Source organism: Macrotis lagotis, chromosome 6 (genome assembly GCF_037893015.1).
Source record: "Macrotis lagotis isolate mMagLag1 chromosome 6, bilby.v1.9.chrom.fasta, whole genome shotgun sequence".
NCBI lineage: Eukaryota > Metazoa > Chordata > Mammalia > Peramelemorphia > Peramelidae > Macrotis > Macrotis lagotis.
The window spans coordinates 198,285,226-198,302,153 of NC_133663.1; the positions used below are offsets into that span (position 1 = coordinate 198,285,226).

At 36.7% G+C, this 16,928-nt stretch overlaps 1 protein-coding gene across 4 annotated transcripts in view; it reads left to right on the forward strand.

The window, feature by feature from the left end:
* The first annotated feature begins 1,025 nt into the window (after positions 1 to 1,025).
* RNF149 (ring finger protein 149) overlaps positions 1,026 to 16,928 on the forward strand; it is a 45,397-nt gene continuing 29,494 nt past the window's right edge. For 3 of the 4 annotated variants that reach the window (XR_012469575.1, XR_012469576.1, XM_074192253.1), the window contains exons 1-5: positions 1,029 to 1,690; positions 10,979 to 11,229; positions 11,701 to 11,769; positions 13,549 to 13,631; positions 16,622 to 16,718. Coding sequence is in view for 2 of the 4 variants with exons in the window: in XM_074192253.1 (XP_074048354.1) it covers positions 1,210 to 1,690; positions 10,979 to 11,229; positions 11,701 to 11,769; positions 13,549 to 13,631; positions 16,622 to 16,718 (981 nt within the window). In the remaining 2 variants the exon portion in view is untranslated. Of the gene's footprint in view, positions 1,691 to 10,978; positions 11,230 to 11,700; positions 11,770 to 13,548; positions 13,632 to 16,621; positions 16,719 to 16,928 lie in introns of all 4 variants that reach the window. The other variant, XM_074192254.1, reaches the window with a different exon arrangement.

Genomic DNA, 16,928 nt, shown 5'->3' on the forward strand with positions numbered 1-16,928 from the left:
TCATGTTGATCAAGTCTAGTATGATAGGGGTGACTCAATTATATAGAAAGTCCTCCAATTTATTTTGTATCTCTAAACCATTTTCTCTTGTTCAACACAAGCAGGTCACCATCTTAAGACTACTTGGTTAGTGGAAATGCCCCATGTTTCAACCAATCTGTGATCCCTCTGTTGAAAAGTCATTTTCAGTCAATAAGGTCTATGAATTGTAAGATTCTATATATTTTACAATGCCATTTTTTTTTTTGCAGTATCAAAACCTAAAAATATAGTGCTTTGGAAAGAGAGGTATGTGAGAATGTGAGGACGATCTAAGGTCCACTTCATCAGAGGGGACCCAGAACCCTTTAATGAGGTGGGGCAATTTTAATCCCCAAACTAAGGACACTGGGACACAGATTATTTGTATTTAATACAGATACAAACAGGCGTCGCTCTCAAGTGCTCATAATTTCTTGGGAGACGCGATGCAAGGTTCCAACTGCAAGTTAGAGAGATTTAAAAATATTATACCGAGAAATCTATAGGTGTTGCCAGACTGCTAAAAGAGTGCATGGGGCGGCTAGGAAGTGTCAGGAGGCCGGGGTTCGAATTGGGCCTCAGAGACGTGACTCTTGGGCAGGTCCTTTCACCCTGATTGCCTCGCATCCAGGGCCATCTTGATTCGTATCTGGTCGCTGGACCCCGATGGCTCCGGAGGAGACAGGGAGGCTGGTGATTTGGGCACAGCCTCCCTCCCTCGTGGGGATGTCGTGGGTGTTCTCTGAGAACGAAGGACAAGAACAAAACAAAGCGTCACCTCAAAGGAGTCGGTGACACCCGAGCACACTAAGAATCCTGGATGGGACCGGCGCCAGGACGCCCGCCCCCTGTCAGTTCCTCAAAACAAGAGGGCGGTGACGTAAGGCGCAGAGGGGCCGCTCGCCGGCCCCGCCCACCCGGTGCCGACGAATCCCGGCCGCGCCGGAGGCCCGGCCCCGCCCCCCAGCCCCCGGATGCTGTCGCGGTCGCCGTCGCGGGCAGCGGCGCCTCGCTCCCGCCCCCTTCCGCCTCCGGCGCGCGCTCCTCCTCCTGGGATCGCGCTCGGGGCGCCCTGGGGGGGAGCCCCCTCCCGGCCGAGCTCGGGCCGCCGCCGCCGCCGCCGGCTCCCTCCCGCTCCCGCTCCTCCTCCTCCTCCTCCTCCTCCTCCTCAGTCCGGCTGCGGCGGCCATGGTGCGGCGGCGGCGGCGGCGGCGTAGCGACGGCGGCGGCGGCGGCCTCGGGGGCGCCCTGCTGCTCCTGGCCCTCGCCTCGTGCGAGCTGCCGGGGGCCCGAGCCCGGGCGCTCGAGTGGTACTCGGCCCTGGTGAGCACCGTGTACGTGGACCCCCTGACGAACGCGACGGTGCACGGCGCCACCGAGAGCGGCCGCTACGGCGACAACTCGCCCAAGGAGAGCCTGCAGGGCCTGGTGGGCATCCCGCGCGCCCCCGGCCGCGACCGCAAGGGCTGCGCCCCCGACACGCGCTACTACGTGCCCCCGCTGGGGGGCCGCGGGCCGGCGCGGCGCGAGCCCTGGATCGCCCTGGTGGCGCGCGGGGACTGCACCTTCAAGGACAAGGTGCTCAACGCCGCCCGCAGGAACGCCTCGGCCGTGGTCATCTACAACGAGGAGCACTACGGCAACGGCACCAACTCCATGTCCCACCTGGGTGAGGGGCGCCTCGGGGGCCTGGGGGGAGGGGAAGCCCTAGGCCGCGCAGGCGCCGCCCGCGTAGAACGAACCTGCCCCCGCCCGTAAACAAACACTGAGCGCCTTGCGTGCGGGTTGCGGGGATCCCCGGAGTGACTGGGGTGCCCCCTCCCCACCCCTCCCGGTCGCCCCGCTTCCCCTGCTTGCCATCCCCCTCCTCCTCGCGCTGTTTCCCCCCCCTCCTCATAGTCTGCCACCTTGGGAGCCTTTTGTCTTTTTATCTTTTCAGTTCCTGAGGCCTAGTACTTAGTAAGAGGTTAATAAATGCCTGTTGGTTTCTCTAGTTTAGGCGCATCGGAGTGCTGACCTTGGGCGACAAACTGGGGTCGGCTTTTCAACATCTGTGCCTCCCCCCCAACTCTCTTTACACTTGAAGCCACGGTTGGCAGTGGCATAGGTAGGGCATGTTGGGAAAGCCAGGAAGACCCCAGTTCACATTCTCTGTGGGGTAGGTACTATCACCATTTTGCAGATGAGGAAGCCGCCCCTTTTTTCGTACCCCCCTATCCTAGAGCTTACCACATAGGCACTTAATATTGATTGGTTGACTGGGGCAAGTCACGTTAATCTCAGTCCTAATCAGTCAATATTTGTTCAGTCACCATCATTTTTTGGTAATCCTATTTGGGGTTTTCTTGGCAAAGATTCTGGAGCCGTTTGCCATTCTCTTCTCCAGTTCATTTCACAGATAAGGGATCTGAGGCAAACAGGAATCTTCAGGCTCTGCATTCTGCCCAAATAGGTGCCTAATATGCACCAAGTACAGGGTTAAGCTCTGTTAAGCAGTTTCCTTATCTGTCAGATGGTAATAATTCTGTAAAGAACTAATAAGAATAGTTGTAAGAACAGTATGAGAAAATGTGAAATAATATAGCTACCATTTATGTAATATTTTACAACTCTCCTTTTGACCACCCTGGAAGGTAGATGTTAGTATTATATAAAGTTGTAACTTTGCCTACACAGCTAGTAAGAATCTAATATATTTGAATTCTGGGCTTCTTGACTTCAAATCCAGTTCTCTATTTACTGGGCCACCTAACTGCTACTTATATGTATTGTTAAGCTGGTGTCTTCTTTTATTTTAGGTTTTTTTTTTTGCAAGGCATTGGGGTTAAGTGGCTCACCCAAAACCACACAGCCCGGTAATTATTTAGTGTCTGAGGTCAGATTTGAACTCAGGTACTCCTGACTCCAGGGCGGGTGCTTTATCCACTACACCACCTAGCTGCCCCAGAATCCATGAACTTATAAAAAAAATTTTTTTTGATAACAATCTCATAATTGGTTCCCTTTCTAAAGCATTGTATTTTATACATTTAAGATTTTGAGAAAGGGACTATAGTGTTCATATAGAACCATAGGAGTGCCAAAGGGGTGTAACACATAAAAGGTAAAAGCTGCTGCTTTATGCTAGTTAGTAATTGCCTTAGCAGTAAAGGTTGTTAAAATTCAAAAAGATGGTAGAAGGATGCATAGCACCAAACTAAATATAAGGTACTCTCATTCCTGCTCAGAATGCTGCTGCAAAATTCTTTTTTCACAAGATTTCTAAAGAAGAGAGTTTAGAAAAGGCAAGGCAACATTGGATCAAAGCTCTTCCTTTTAGAAATGTTACATATAAAATATATAAAATATGTGTATTATATATAAAATATAATATATAAAATATGTGTATATATATATATTTTATATGTAACATTTCTAAAAGGAAGAGCTTTGAGATACACACACACACACACACACACACACACACACACACACACACACACATATAAATGCTATAATGTTTTCCATTAGTGGTTTTATGAAAGAATTGAGTTTGCAGACCTGATCTTGGTTGAGAAAGATGAGGAAAATGAGAAGGGGGTAGAAAAGAGCATAGGTAAACAGAAGATGAAACATTTTTGAGAAGGAGGCTTAAGAAGAGCCATTGTTAGTAATAATCATTTTCTAGTCAAGCTTTATTAAAGTTAAGAAATTATAATTTGGAACATGATAGGATAAAGACACAAGCTCTTGTCTCCCAGTATTAGGCTATTTATTTTAGAAAGATCTTACTTTTGAATCTAGCACCCATCAGCTAAAATGAGCACTTGCATAAACAATTGAATATAGATGAAATTGTACTTGAAATTGCAAATTTCACGTATAATTCGTTTGTCTTTTTTGCAAATAGTTGAATGCTATTTTCATTTTTCTTTTTTTGCAGGAAATATTTTATTTATTTCTTTTTCCAACTACATGCAAGGGTAGTTTTCAACAATATTTTTTTTTATTAAAGATATTATTTGAGTTTTACAATTTTCCCCCAATCTTGCTTCCCTCCCCCACCCCCACCCCCACCCCACAGATAGCACTCCGTCAGTCTTTACTTTTCAACCATATTTTTTGCTAGGTTTTAGGTTTTACGTTTTTCTCCCCTCTTTTCCTTTTCTCCCCTCCCCCCTCCTCCCCAAAAGTAATCCAGTATAGGTTATACATGTTTAGTCATGCTAAACATAGGTCTCTTATTCATATTGTGAAAGAAGAATCAAATCAAAACAGAAAAAATAATTATAGAGGAAGAAAATAAGACCTCAGACAATCTTAAAAAATTGAAGATAGTAAACTTTGGTCTGCATCTAAACTCCACAGTATCTTCTGTGAATGTGGATGGTATTTTCTGTCACAAGTCTTAGAATTTTCTTTGATTACTGTGCTGCTGAAAAAAATAGGTCCATCATGGTTGATCATCACCTAATGTTGCTATTAGTGGTTCTGCTCACTTTACCCAGTATCAGTTTATGCAAGTCTTTCTAGGCTATTCCTAAAGTCACATCCCTCATGATTTCTTATAGAATAATAACATTCCATTACATTCTGAATTTGTTGTTTTCAAACTTTCCTGCTTCTTTGTAATTTTTTCTTTCTAAATGTTTTTCAAAATTGTGTTTCAATGAGTTTCTTTCCTTCCCTTCCCTAACTCTCCTCCTTTTCATCTCCCTCCTTTAAGAGAAGGGGAATAAAATTGTACCACAACTGTCAAAGAATCTACATCTGCATCTTGAGTCTGTTGCTTCTTTTAGCATACTTTAGCATACTTCATAGTAAATCTCCTAGAATCTTGGTTATTAAATTGTTCAGAATTCTTAATTCTAAATTCTTTGTCTTCAAAATATTCCTGCTTACTGCATCAGTTTAATACAAACTAATACTTCTCAGGCTTGTTTCATACCATTTCTTACAGCGTAGTAATATTCTGTTATATTCACATAACCTTGGAAATTATAGTACCTACATCCTCTCATTTTTACACATGAGAAAACTGAAGCTGAGAAGTTAGATGATTTGCTTAAGATCATAAACAGCTGTAACTGAGGAAATATTCAAACTGTGATAACATTTTTATCACAACACCATGCCACAATATCTGCACTTCATATTTTCTTTGTAAATTTTTTAATTTGCTTTTAACTATTAATATAGTGTTACCTCCAAGAAGAATGTAAGTTCTTTTGGACAGGGACTATTTTTTGCCTGCCACATATGGAATTGAACCAGTTTTATAGTCTTGAGAAGTTTCTTAATTTCTCAGGGTCTCCTAGTCCCTCAATCCCCTACCCTGCCCCATAATTAGGAGGTTGGACTAAATGACTTTTTAAAGGACATTTTTTGGAAAGGACATTTTAAGATTATAGAATTTTGTGAATAAAAAGGATTTCCCTGTGACAGTGTGTAGATGATTTCCTGAATTATCATAAAGTCTTCATCTCATCTTCCATTCCTTTTTCTTAATTTTAGTCTTTCATTACAAATAGCTTACTTTTATAAATAGCTCTTACATGCATTTTCTCACTTAATTCCTCTTTGTAACAAACAACCCTATAAATAAGACTTATTTTTAATCTATCTCTATATTACAGATAAAGAAACTGACTCAGATGGCCACATCTGATTCATCATAATTATCTGACATATATACAAGTTCAGTATTCAGAATTCTCTTTACTATATTTGGCCCTAAGCCCAATGATCTCACAGCTGTTACCAAATTTTGTTCAGAATTTGTTACTTTATAGAAGAATTCAAATTTGTTCTTTAAAGTGATATTGATGATACAGTATATTAATGAGTCATAATTCTAACTCTTAACAGTCACTTCATAGCTATTTGATCTTGGGCTACTCATATGACTTCTCTAAGTATTGGTTTCCTCATCTGTAAAAATGGCTTGGGTTATAAAATTGAGTTGGAATTGGCTGATCTAAGTCCTTTCTAGCTTTTAAAATTTACATATTAAGGGAACGTTTCTGAAGTTTGGAACCTGCTTTCAAGAATTAAATTTCATGGGGTGGCTAGGTGGCACAGTGGATAGAGCCCAGCCCTGGAGTCAGGAGTACCTAAGTTCAAATCTGGCCTCAGACGTTAATAATTACTTAACTGTGTGGCCTTGGGCAAGCCACTTAACCCCATTGCCTGGCAAAAAAAAAAAAAAGAAAAGAGAAAGAAAGAAGGAATTAAATTTCAAACCTCCATTTAAGGAGAGGGCTCAGCATAGACATCTCATTTCCCACCTGACTGCACTATTTTAGGGCTTATCCAACATACCTTCTCCTTTGGTATTCCCCTTTCCCCTCACTTGCAGCTTCTTTTTTTGTGCATTGTCTTCCCTATTAGATTAAAAGCACCTTGAAGGCAGAACCTTTTTTTTTTCCTCTTTTTTGTATTTGTATCCCCAGTGCCTGAAGTCATTCTTAATGCTTATTAATTAATAGATTTTTACGGACTGGAAAGTCTGCCTACCTTCTATTTTGAGAAGGTGAAAATAATTTTCTAATCTATATACAAGAATTTTTTTTTCTTCAGGAAGCATTTATTTTTTCTTCCACCTACCCCTCCCCAAAGAAAAACAATATTCTTATAACGTATATAAGCTAAACAAAACCCTACATTTTCTAAATCTAAAAAATGCCTCATTCTTCATCTTAAATCCATTTCCTTCTTTGTCAGGAAATGTATACCATACTTTGAGTCTCATGTTTGTAAAATTAGGTTGACCTAGAACAGAAGTTCTTAACCATTAATCTTTTAAAAAGTATTTTGATAACTTAAGTATAATTGTTTTCCTTTGTAGTCCTGTGTATTTAATGTATTTACAAACATTCCAAGAGTTTGACCAGACTGCCAAAAAAAAAGTAAATGCTTGGATTAAAACAACTTCCTCAGGTACCATTTCCCCTCTGATCTCGATCTCTCTCTCTCTCTCTCTCTCTCTCTCTCTCTCTCTCTCTCACACACACACACCCACACACACACACACACACACACACACACACACACACCACACACACACAGAGCTTTTCATATTTCCTTCCCCTGAATAGGTAGAGGTTCTTATTTTATGACTATTCTGATATTATAGTTCTTTTAAAATTCATAGTTTTCCAAGTTAAAATTCTTTTCTGCCTTCTTGTTTTACATATGAAAAATGCTTTACAATGGGGAAAAAAGGCCCTTTGCATCTAGGGAGCAGTTAAAGTATCATACTTTTAGTACCAGACAATAGATGTCTGGGTCTAACTATTATTTTAGAGATTTCCTTTTTTTTAAACATTTTATTGATTGTTCTTAAAAAAAAACCACCTTATTTCTCAATAATTCCCACTCCACTCCAAAAGAACCTTCCTTTGTAACAAGTAAGAACAGTTAAAAAAAAATGTGGTTAGAAGGAAGTCTTAATATTCTCTCCCTTACTGTTGAGAGTTTGTTAGATTCTGAAAACAAGATACAGTATTTTGACTTTGTGCACTTAATCTGATTCTTAATCCACTTTAAAACTGGCAACTTTTGTGGCTTTGTAGGGCCCCCTTACTAGATATTATTCTCTGTCATAGTTAAATATTTGAAGCACTGAAATAGGTCTTTAATTAAGACAGATAAATTTACAAATGTCATTTTCAGATTTGACATGTTCCTTAGCCACAGTGGTAATTGTAATAGCTCTAGCATTTATATAGTGCTTACTATGTGTTGGACATTGTGCTAAGCGGTTTATAAATTTTATCTTTTTTGATTCTCATACAATCATGGGAAAATATTATATTTCCATTTTTTTACAGATGAGAAAACTCAGGTTAAATGACTGATTCAAAGTCATTACAGCTTAATAAAATGTGTGAGGCCTAATTTGAACTCGATTCTTCCTGATTACAGGGTTGGTGCTCTATCCATTGTAACACCTAGTTGGTGAAAAATGTTATCAACACATTTAAAACCAGGTAGGATTTTACTCAGTTTGAGAAAATAAAACAAAAAACTTCAGGAGTTCTTTCTAACTGGACTGAAGCAAATTGAATCCCCTATGTTCACAAAATTTGAGTTACTCAGATTATAATTATGTAAAATATGGTAATTTTTCCAGCCATAGTGTGATTTTTGAATAACAAGAACTCTTCAGAAAAATTGTTATTCTTACTATTTAGGACCTGACTTTACAAACTTATTCCCAATTCCTCAAATATTTGTAGGAAAGAGTTAATTGGCTATATATATCTCATCCTGCTCATATGTTTCAGATTCTCCTCTCTTTCTAAATTTGGTCTCTTTTATTAAAAAACTACAGCAGCAACAGCAATAAAAACTTCCTTAGCTCCCTTAGTTGAAGGAGAAAGTGAGGTGAAAAAAAAAGAGAGAATTTTACATTTACCATCTTGCAAATTTCTTTTCTCCTTCTCCAATGTTCAAGAAATTGAATAATTTCTTAATAAATTGGTTGTGTTTTGGATGTTTTTGAGAACTATAACTATAGGAATATAGGGGCAGTTAGAAAGCACAGTTAGAGCACCAGCCCTGGAGTTAGGAAGACCTGAGTTCAAATGTAATACTTGCTAGCTATGTGATCTTGGGTAAGTTACTTAATTTAAGTAGTTCCCCCTTCACCTCCCACAATAGAAATATACCCAGAATCAAGAAAACATCCGAAATTGGCAATAATAGACTTTTTTTTTTACTAATATACTTTGCTTCTCTACCTAACTTAGTGGTGTGAGCCAAGTCAGGTAGATCCAGTTCTTCATTGAGTCTTACCAGATTCTATGTAATCCCTTTTAAGAATTGACCTTGGGGTGGCTAGGTGGCCGCAGTGGATAGAGCACCGGCCCTGGAGTCGGGAGTACCTGAGTTCAAATGTGACCTCAGACACTTATTACCTAGCTGTGCGGCCTTGGGCAAGCCACTTAACCCCATTTGCCTTGCCAAAAAAAAAACCAAACAAAAAAAAAGAATTGACCTTAAGTTTTAACTAATCTCAGATATAAAACCCTTGAAATTTGCAGTTTAGATTGGCTCCTAAATTTTTGAGCTGTCTTCTAAATTCAAATTTAATTTGCCAAGATTTAGCCTAAATGGTAAACTGAATCATAAAATTTTAGAGGTTTTAGGGACTTTTGAGACCATTTTGTTCACTGGAGTCTGAGGCAACTTGGTAGCTTAGTTGATTAAGTGTTGGATTTGGAGACAGAAGATATGATTTCAAGTATAGCTTGAGACAGTCTTGGTTTCCTTATTTCACAAGGATATTCTGAGGGTCAAATGGGATTTTATGTAAATTACTTTATAGTGTTTGCTTGTTACTTGCCTGTGGGAACCTCACTTTAAAGGGACCTAAAAAGGGAATAGAAGTATTTGTGTCACTGTGAATAAAAATGTTTATATTAGATCAGAGATGTAAAATTTCTAGAATTTTTTATGTATTGTATATTTAAAGTTTTAATAGCTGGAGAAATGTGGAAAGGATTTTGGAGCAAAATTCAGGGTTTCTTTTTTTCCTCTTTTCTCCTACGTCAGATATGTGGAAGAGTTATATACCTTAGGAATAAACTGTATTTTACCTTTTACTTGCTAATTAGGGAAGGAACAGAGTAGTATAATGAGAGTTAGACAAGTCTGACTCCTGTATTAGTCTACACTGTAAAAAGAACATAATGACACAAAAGAGAGATTAAAGGTAAGGTAGAGATCATAAGAATTGACTAGCATGTACTTTTTTTTTTAGGTTTTTGTAAGGCAGTGGGATTAAGTGGCTTGCCCAAGGCCGCACAGCTAGCTAATTATTAAGTGTCTGAGGCCAGATTTGAACTCAGGTACTCCCGACTCTAGGGCCGGTGCTCTATCCACTGTGCCACCTAGACGCCCATAGCAACTTTTTAATGTTTCAAGAATTTACTTTTTTTTGAAAAGCCAAGTCATCTGGCTGCTTCCAAAATTTTTTGTTTGAAACTATATATTATTGTAGTCTGATTTATTAAAAAAGAAGACCACAGGATAGACAGAGAAATGAAATGATTTGCTACTTCAAGGTCTTGCACCTGGCTAAGGGCAGAGATAGAACTACAATTCAATTCTCCAGTCTTGTGGCACTTTGTAACTTGTCAATGGCACTTTCAATGTAACATTCATATCCATATTATGGTTTTCATTGACTCCTAATAATAGTCCAACCAAATTGGACTAATTAATTAACCCAGTACCCTCAGCCTTTCCTTCCTTTCTACCTTCTTGCTGTTTCCATTTTTTTTGTATTGCTTTTCCATCTCCTGTGTCCACCTTGGCTAATTCATTTTTTACTTGTCAGGGCATAGCTCAAATGCTAATTTCTATTATACTGTATATGATTCTTTCTCCCCCCCCCATCCCCAAATGTGATAGGATTTTGGTCCTTTTCTTAGGGTCCTTATCACATTTTTCATGTTATTCTTATGCTCATATACTGATTGTAAACTACTTGATGACAGGAATTGTCTTATTCATCTTTTTATTTCCCATAGTAGGCCTTTAATGAAATAGAATTTAAAGAAATAGAATTTAACGTGTGTGTGTGTGTGTGTGTGTGTGTGTGTGTGTTTTTGTGAGAGAGAGAGAGAGAGAGAGTTGTGTGTGTGTGAGAGAGTTTGAGTGTCAGGAATCTGGTTTGGATGCTACAGTATGGAACAAGCCTATAGATAAAATATTTATGTCAAAGTACTTTACATAAATGTTTCTTTACCTTGACAGCAGTATGTCATGCAAATAGTATTATCCTCATCTTCTATAGGTGGAGAAGTGACTTCCTAAGGTTACCTGGACAGTATAAGTGACAGAGTCAGAATTTACCCAGTTGATTGTAACTCCTTATAACATTGTTGACAGTCAACTTGTTGGATAACTATGCCATACGTGCTCAATATTAATCCATAACTTGTTGTTGTTTTTGTTTTTCCCCCAACAGGGACAGGAAATACAGTAGTAATTATGGTTAGTTATCCAAAAGGAATAGAAATTTTGGGGGCAGTTCAAAGAGGAATTCCAGTTAAAATGACCATAGAAGTTGGTACCCGTCATGTGCAAGAGTTCATCAGTGGTCAGTCTGTTGTGTTTGTAGCCATCGCTTTCATCACCATGATGATCATTTCATTAGCCTGGCTAATATTTTACTACATACAGCGTTTCCTATATGCTGGTTCACAGTTTGGAAATCAGGTAACTATGGGTAATAATCTAAAAATCTTTTGGTAAAACATTTAATATTTGAAAGTCATTTGAGAATCAAAAATCACTATAAAATGCTGTTAACTCTGATCTTTTGGAAAAATATTTTTGAGTTTCTTATTAATTTGGATATATTTAAGTTCAGTATAGAGACACATTTCAGTGTTAATTAGTTTGGTAGAAAATGAAGTGACTTTTAAACATATCATAATTTTATCTAATTTTTGGCTTTGTCCCTTGATAGTACTTAAAGTATCTTTAGTCTTCTTTTTCAAATCATTACCAGGCACAGATAAAAAGATTAAGTGACATTATAAATTGCAGAAAGTTTTCTGATCTTTTGGTATTGGTTGAAGAGTTTTACATAAAATTCATAATTTAAATTCTTAAAACTTTTAAAATAATGTTTTCATTAAAGTTAATTTTAAGTTCAAGTAATTATAAATATGTTTTCTTCCGAAGAACCATAGAAAAGAAACAAAGAAAGCTATTGGGCAACTTCAGCTTCATACTGTTAAGCGTGGAGACAAGGTAATGTCTAATGTTTTTGGTTTATTTATATTTGTGTTTTTAAAGAAAAACATCTGAGAAGAGGCCTTGGTTAATTTTAACAAAGTTAATCTTTTAAACATAAAATGTGTGCAAGAAAAGTTATGATAAATAGAAATAATAAGTTGTAAAAGAAAATTTAAGTATATGAGTAAGTCTAAAGATTCTGGGTAGCCTTCAGATAAATGCACATCCATCTATCTATCTATCTATCTATCTATCTATCTATCTATCTATGCACATATATGTTTTTCTCCCCCTTTGGGAAAGGACAATTATATTCTTGGTATTTTCTTTTCATTTTAAAACTTACAAACAGGAGCAACTAGGTGCTGCAGTGGATAGAACTCCAACCCTGGAGTCAGGAGTATCTGAGTTCAAATCTGACCTCAGACACTTAATACTTAGCTGTGTCACTTAACCTCATTGCCTTGCAAAAAAACCAAAACAACAAAAATTTAAAAACATAACATTTTCATGAACAGTCTTAAGTACAAAATAAAATAAGCTTTAAAAATGATTTTGAGAAATGAAAATCTGTGAATTCTTATTTCAGTACTAAAGATTTCTGGAAGATAATTTCTTTTAAAAAGTTAAAGGATTTCTGTGCACATTAAAAAAAACATATAGCGGGGCGGCTAGGTGGCACAGTGGATAGAGCACTGGTCCTGAAGTCAGGAGTACTTGAGTTCAAATCCGGCCTCAGACACTTAATAATTACCTAGCTATGTGGCCTTGGGTAAGCCACTTAACCCCATTGCCTTGCCAAAAAAACAAACCTCAAACAAACAAAACAAACCATAGGGCTCTGGCATTTTTTTTGTTCTTGATACATTTGTACTATGTATACAACATAAGTTGTATATTATACCATATTAATTTTATTTGTTATAATAACTTCCTAATTTTAGTATCTTGCAGTAAGTTATTAAACATTGTTTCCCCTGCATCTGTTCCTCCTTCCCCCTATATAGGAATGACTGAAGAGAATAAGATTGCTTTAAAAAAGCATACTTAATAACTCATGGATCCTCAACTGATCTGCTTAAGGAGTTAAAATCTAATAGAGCCTCAGTAGGTTATGGTTGGATGATGTCCTGAATTAGATATTGAGAGTATGACATTTATTTAAAATAAAAATATTTTAAAAACAATTTCCAATGTTATTTCTATTAGTGATTACCATATAAATTTTTATTATTAAAAAATTCTAAATACTGCTCGTGCTTTTATTCCATTTTACTTTCTGTAGACAAATCTAAAAATCAACATTTTCCTTGATATATTTGTTTTCCTAAAAAAAGGTGTTTTTTTTTTTTGAAAAAGAATAACCATGCAGAGTCTTTTTGCTGTCCTTAAGAGGCTGATAGTATGTGTTTCTCAGTATTAAGTAGTTAAGGAAGACAGATTAAGGAGTTTTGTCTTAAAAAGAATGTTAAACTCATTGGGGTATGTAGGTGGGAACTGATTAAAATATAACTATGGAATTTTATAATGTTTTTGTTTTGTTACATGTTAAAAGTAGATGTAAAATATATGTAGTCTAGGCTTTGTCATTTATTATATAATATTTAGAACATCAAAATTGATTAGATTATATAGCTTTGAATTTACATGAATTTTTTCTTTCAGTTTATGTGATAATTTTGAGATTAAAAATTGTCATGAAATAGTCTTACATCTTTATGTTAAGTAACAACATAAATTTGTGATTCATTGTTTTATTAAGATTTTTATATATAATCACTTTTCTTCTTATAGGGAATTGATGTTGATGCTGAAAATTGTGCAGTGTGCATTGAAAATTATAAGCCAAAGGATATTGTTAGAATTCTGCCATGCAAGTATGTTTCTTATTTCTTTGTCAGTTTTCTCTCCAAAGAATTTACTTGACAAGTTTTCTACTTAAAATAATTTGAATGAACTTAATTGGTTTTAATACTTTTGTATATTACTATAGTTTATTTTAGTTATGTCTTTTGCTTGCAATTTCATTTTAAAAGTTTTTTGTTTAGCATGAAACTTAGATTATTATTTAGACTTAAGTCCAGGGGCAGCTAGGTGGCACAGTGGATAGAGCACCGGTGGGCCCTGGAGTCAGGAGGACCTGAGTTTAAATCTGGCATCAGACACTTAATAATTACCTGTGTGATCTTGGGCACTTTTGCTTTGCACCAAAAAAAAAAAGACAAGTCCAGTACACAGTGTAATATTTATAAATAGATTGTCTTGATGGCCAAGGGATCATTGGAACCTATTTAGAATTGTGGTTCCTTTGTCCATACACAGGCATGCATGCATGCATGCATGACTGACCCTGTTTTTTGAACTGACCCTATTTCCAGTTCTCTTCTTTGAAATGAAAGAACCCAAATGACTTAGAAATGTAGAAACTGGAGATTATTGCTGTTGGGAAACATGTGCATTGGATACTAGCTCTTGAAGACCATCTACTTCCTTCCTTATTACTACTACTTTAATAGGCAGCTAACAAAAAATGCCACGAAAGAGATACAACAACAGAAGTAAGGCATATTAGACAGACTGCATGTAAGAAAAAGATAAAAGGATGTATTGGTGAATGCCAGACCATTGCAAACTAGAGAACCAAAGAGACTGTGATAATGAAACTTTTGTATTATTATACTAGATTCTGTTTAGAAAATGAATGAACTAAATAGTACTACTGCTGGGGGTACTTTGCCCTTACTATAAATTCTTCTGTGATTGCACTTATAACAGCTATCAGGGTTAGAAAATTGTGATGATCTTAAAAAGGAGTTAATAATGCCCTTCTCTAAAGAACTTTTTAGTCAGCATATAAGGTATTATCATGGAAAGAAATTACAGTCTTATCAAATTTTTTTCCTTTTTAATTATACTTTCAAGGCATGAAGTAAATTATTATATAATTATATATATTTGTTTTGACTCTTAAAGTACTTTATAATCATTTATTAGAATAAGAATTAAACATCTTTGAATGAGAGGAGCAGCAAGTATTATTAAAACAAGTACAGGTAAGTTTAAATCTAAAGTTCTTGATTTGTATTTAGAAGTATTCTTTGAATTAGTTGAAGTTTTAGGGTAGCTTGGTGATGCAGTGGATTGAGCACTAGGCCTGGGAGTCCCAAGGACCTGAGTTCAAATTTGACCTCAGACATTTGACACTTACTAGTTGTTTGATCTTGGGCAGGTCACTTAACCCTGATTGCCTCTCATCCAAGGCCATCTTCAGTTGTCCTAAATCATATCTGGCCACTGGACTCATATTTTTAGAAGAGAAAGTAAGGCTGGTGACTTACTACAGCACCCCCTCATTCAAATCCAGTTCACTTGCTTGTTATGGCATCATCTCCCTAGTGTCATGGTGGTTTTCATCAGCTGAACTTTTAGAGATACTGAAGGGAGTATGAGATTTTTTTTTTTGGCAGTGGGAGGAGGTAGGGGTGGGGAAGGGAAAGGGGATACTGGATACTGACTGTGTTTTTAACTTTTTTTTGTTCAGGTTGGAAATATAGAAGTGACAGGCTTCATCCTTGGTTGTGGTTAACAATCTGGACTAGCTCACCACTCTTTAGGCATACTGGTCATCTTCTAGGGGTTCATTATTGAATGCCCAACAATATGGATTCTGTAGCTTTAGTTCTAGTGCAGCTTAGGATTCCCAAATTCAATTAATCTTCCAGTTTCATTCTCTTGTAGTAATGTAGAGAATGGATTGGAAGTGACCATTTCAAAAGGCAATGGGGAAGATCAAAATAAGTCTTAAAATTCTTTTCAATCTCCTTTTCCAACTGGAAAACGTATAATAAATTAAATACTATATACATGAATGGAGATTTGAATTAATTCCTAAATTGAGACTTGTACCTAGTCACCAATTTATATCATTTTTATTAATACACATTCCTATTTATTCTCTGTATCTGGAGCAATATTTAAATTGTGCTAGATTACTTTTTTCCTCCAACATAACTTTTCTACTTATCTATTTCATCTTTCATAAAGTAATGAAAGAAGAAAAATAAAATTTGTTTTCTCCTTTAACATAAGAAAATAACTTAATAGGGAACTTTAGTTCATTGCATTAAACTCTTTGGTTTTTGCAAGGCAATGGGATTAAGTGACTTGCCCACTGTTAAAACAGCTTGGTATTTCTAAAGTGTCTGAGGTCAGATTTGAATTTGGGTCCATCCTCCTGACTCCAGGGCCCATGCTCTATCCACTGCGCCACCTAACTGTCCCTGCATTAAACTCTTTGATAGTGCTGTAGTATTAGATTTAATGGAACTCTCCTTTTAATACCATATACTTGAAATAGAATTAGTGACTCTTTTTGACATGATATATAAAATAGTAGTAAAATTAAAGTGATATTAAATGTGTTCCTTTAGAGAATTTAATCCCATTATTTTCCACTGTTAATTAAATAAGTATTCCTTTTAATGTGTTGGGCAGTGGGAAAGGATATCAGTAACTAAACTGCAATTATAATATATAAAAATAAATATACATTGAGTTGCTAGGTTCTCTGAAAAATGGCTTTTGAGGATTTTTTTAAAATAAAATTTTATCAAATAAGGAAATATACAAAGGAAGGAATTCATCTGACCAATAAAAGTAAGAGGGAGTTTTTGTTTTTGTTTTGTTTTTTGATGTTACCCCAGTGGAAGCTTCTCAATAAGTATTTTGAACAAAATTAGATTGTACTTTCTCACATATAACCCAGAAGCTTTAGAATGGTTTAATAGTTTGAGAATTGAATTCATTTTTAACTATTAAATAAGTATTTTTTATTTTGAAATGTTAATACATAATTAATATTTTTTAGGCACATTTTTCATAGAACATGCATTGATCCCTGGCTTCTGGACCACCGAACTTGTCCAATGTGTAAACTTGATGTCATTAAAGCCCTAGGATACTGGGTTAGTTTTTATTTAAGTTCAATTTTTCATCTACTTATTAACTACTGTTTTTATTTTTGTCCTATTAAATAGAGCAAGAAATATATGAGATCTCTTTAAATCATTATAATTTAGATGAAGAATGACTACTTATATTCAAAACATAAATTACTTTGGGCAAGAGTAAGGAGATAAACCTCACAAAATTATTTGTAATGAACAGTTCCTCAA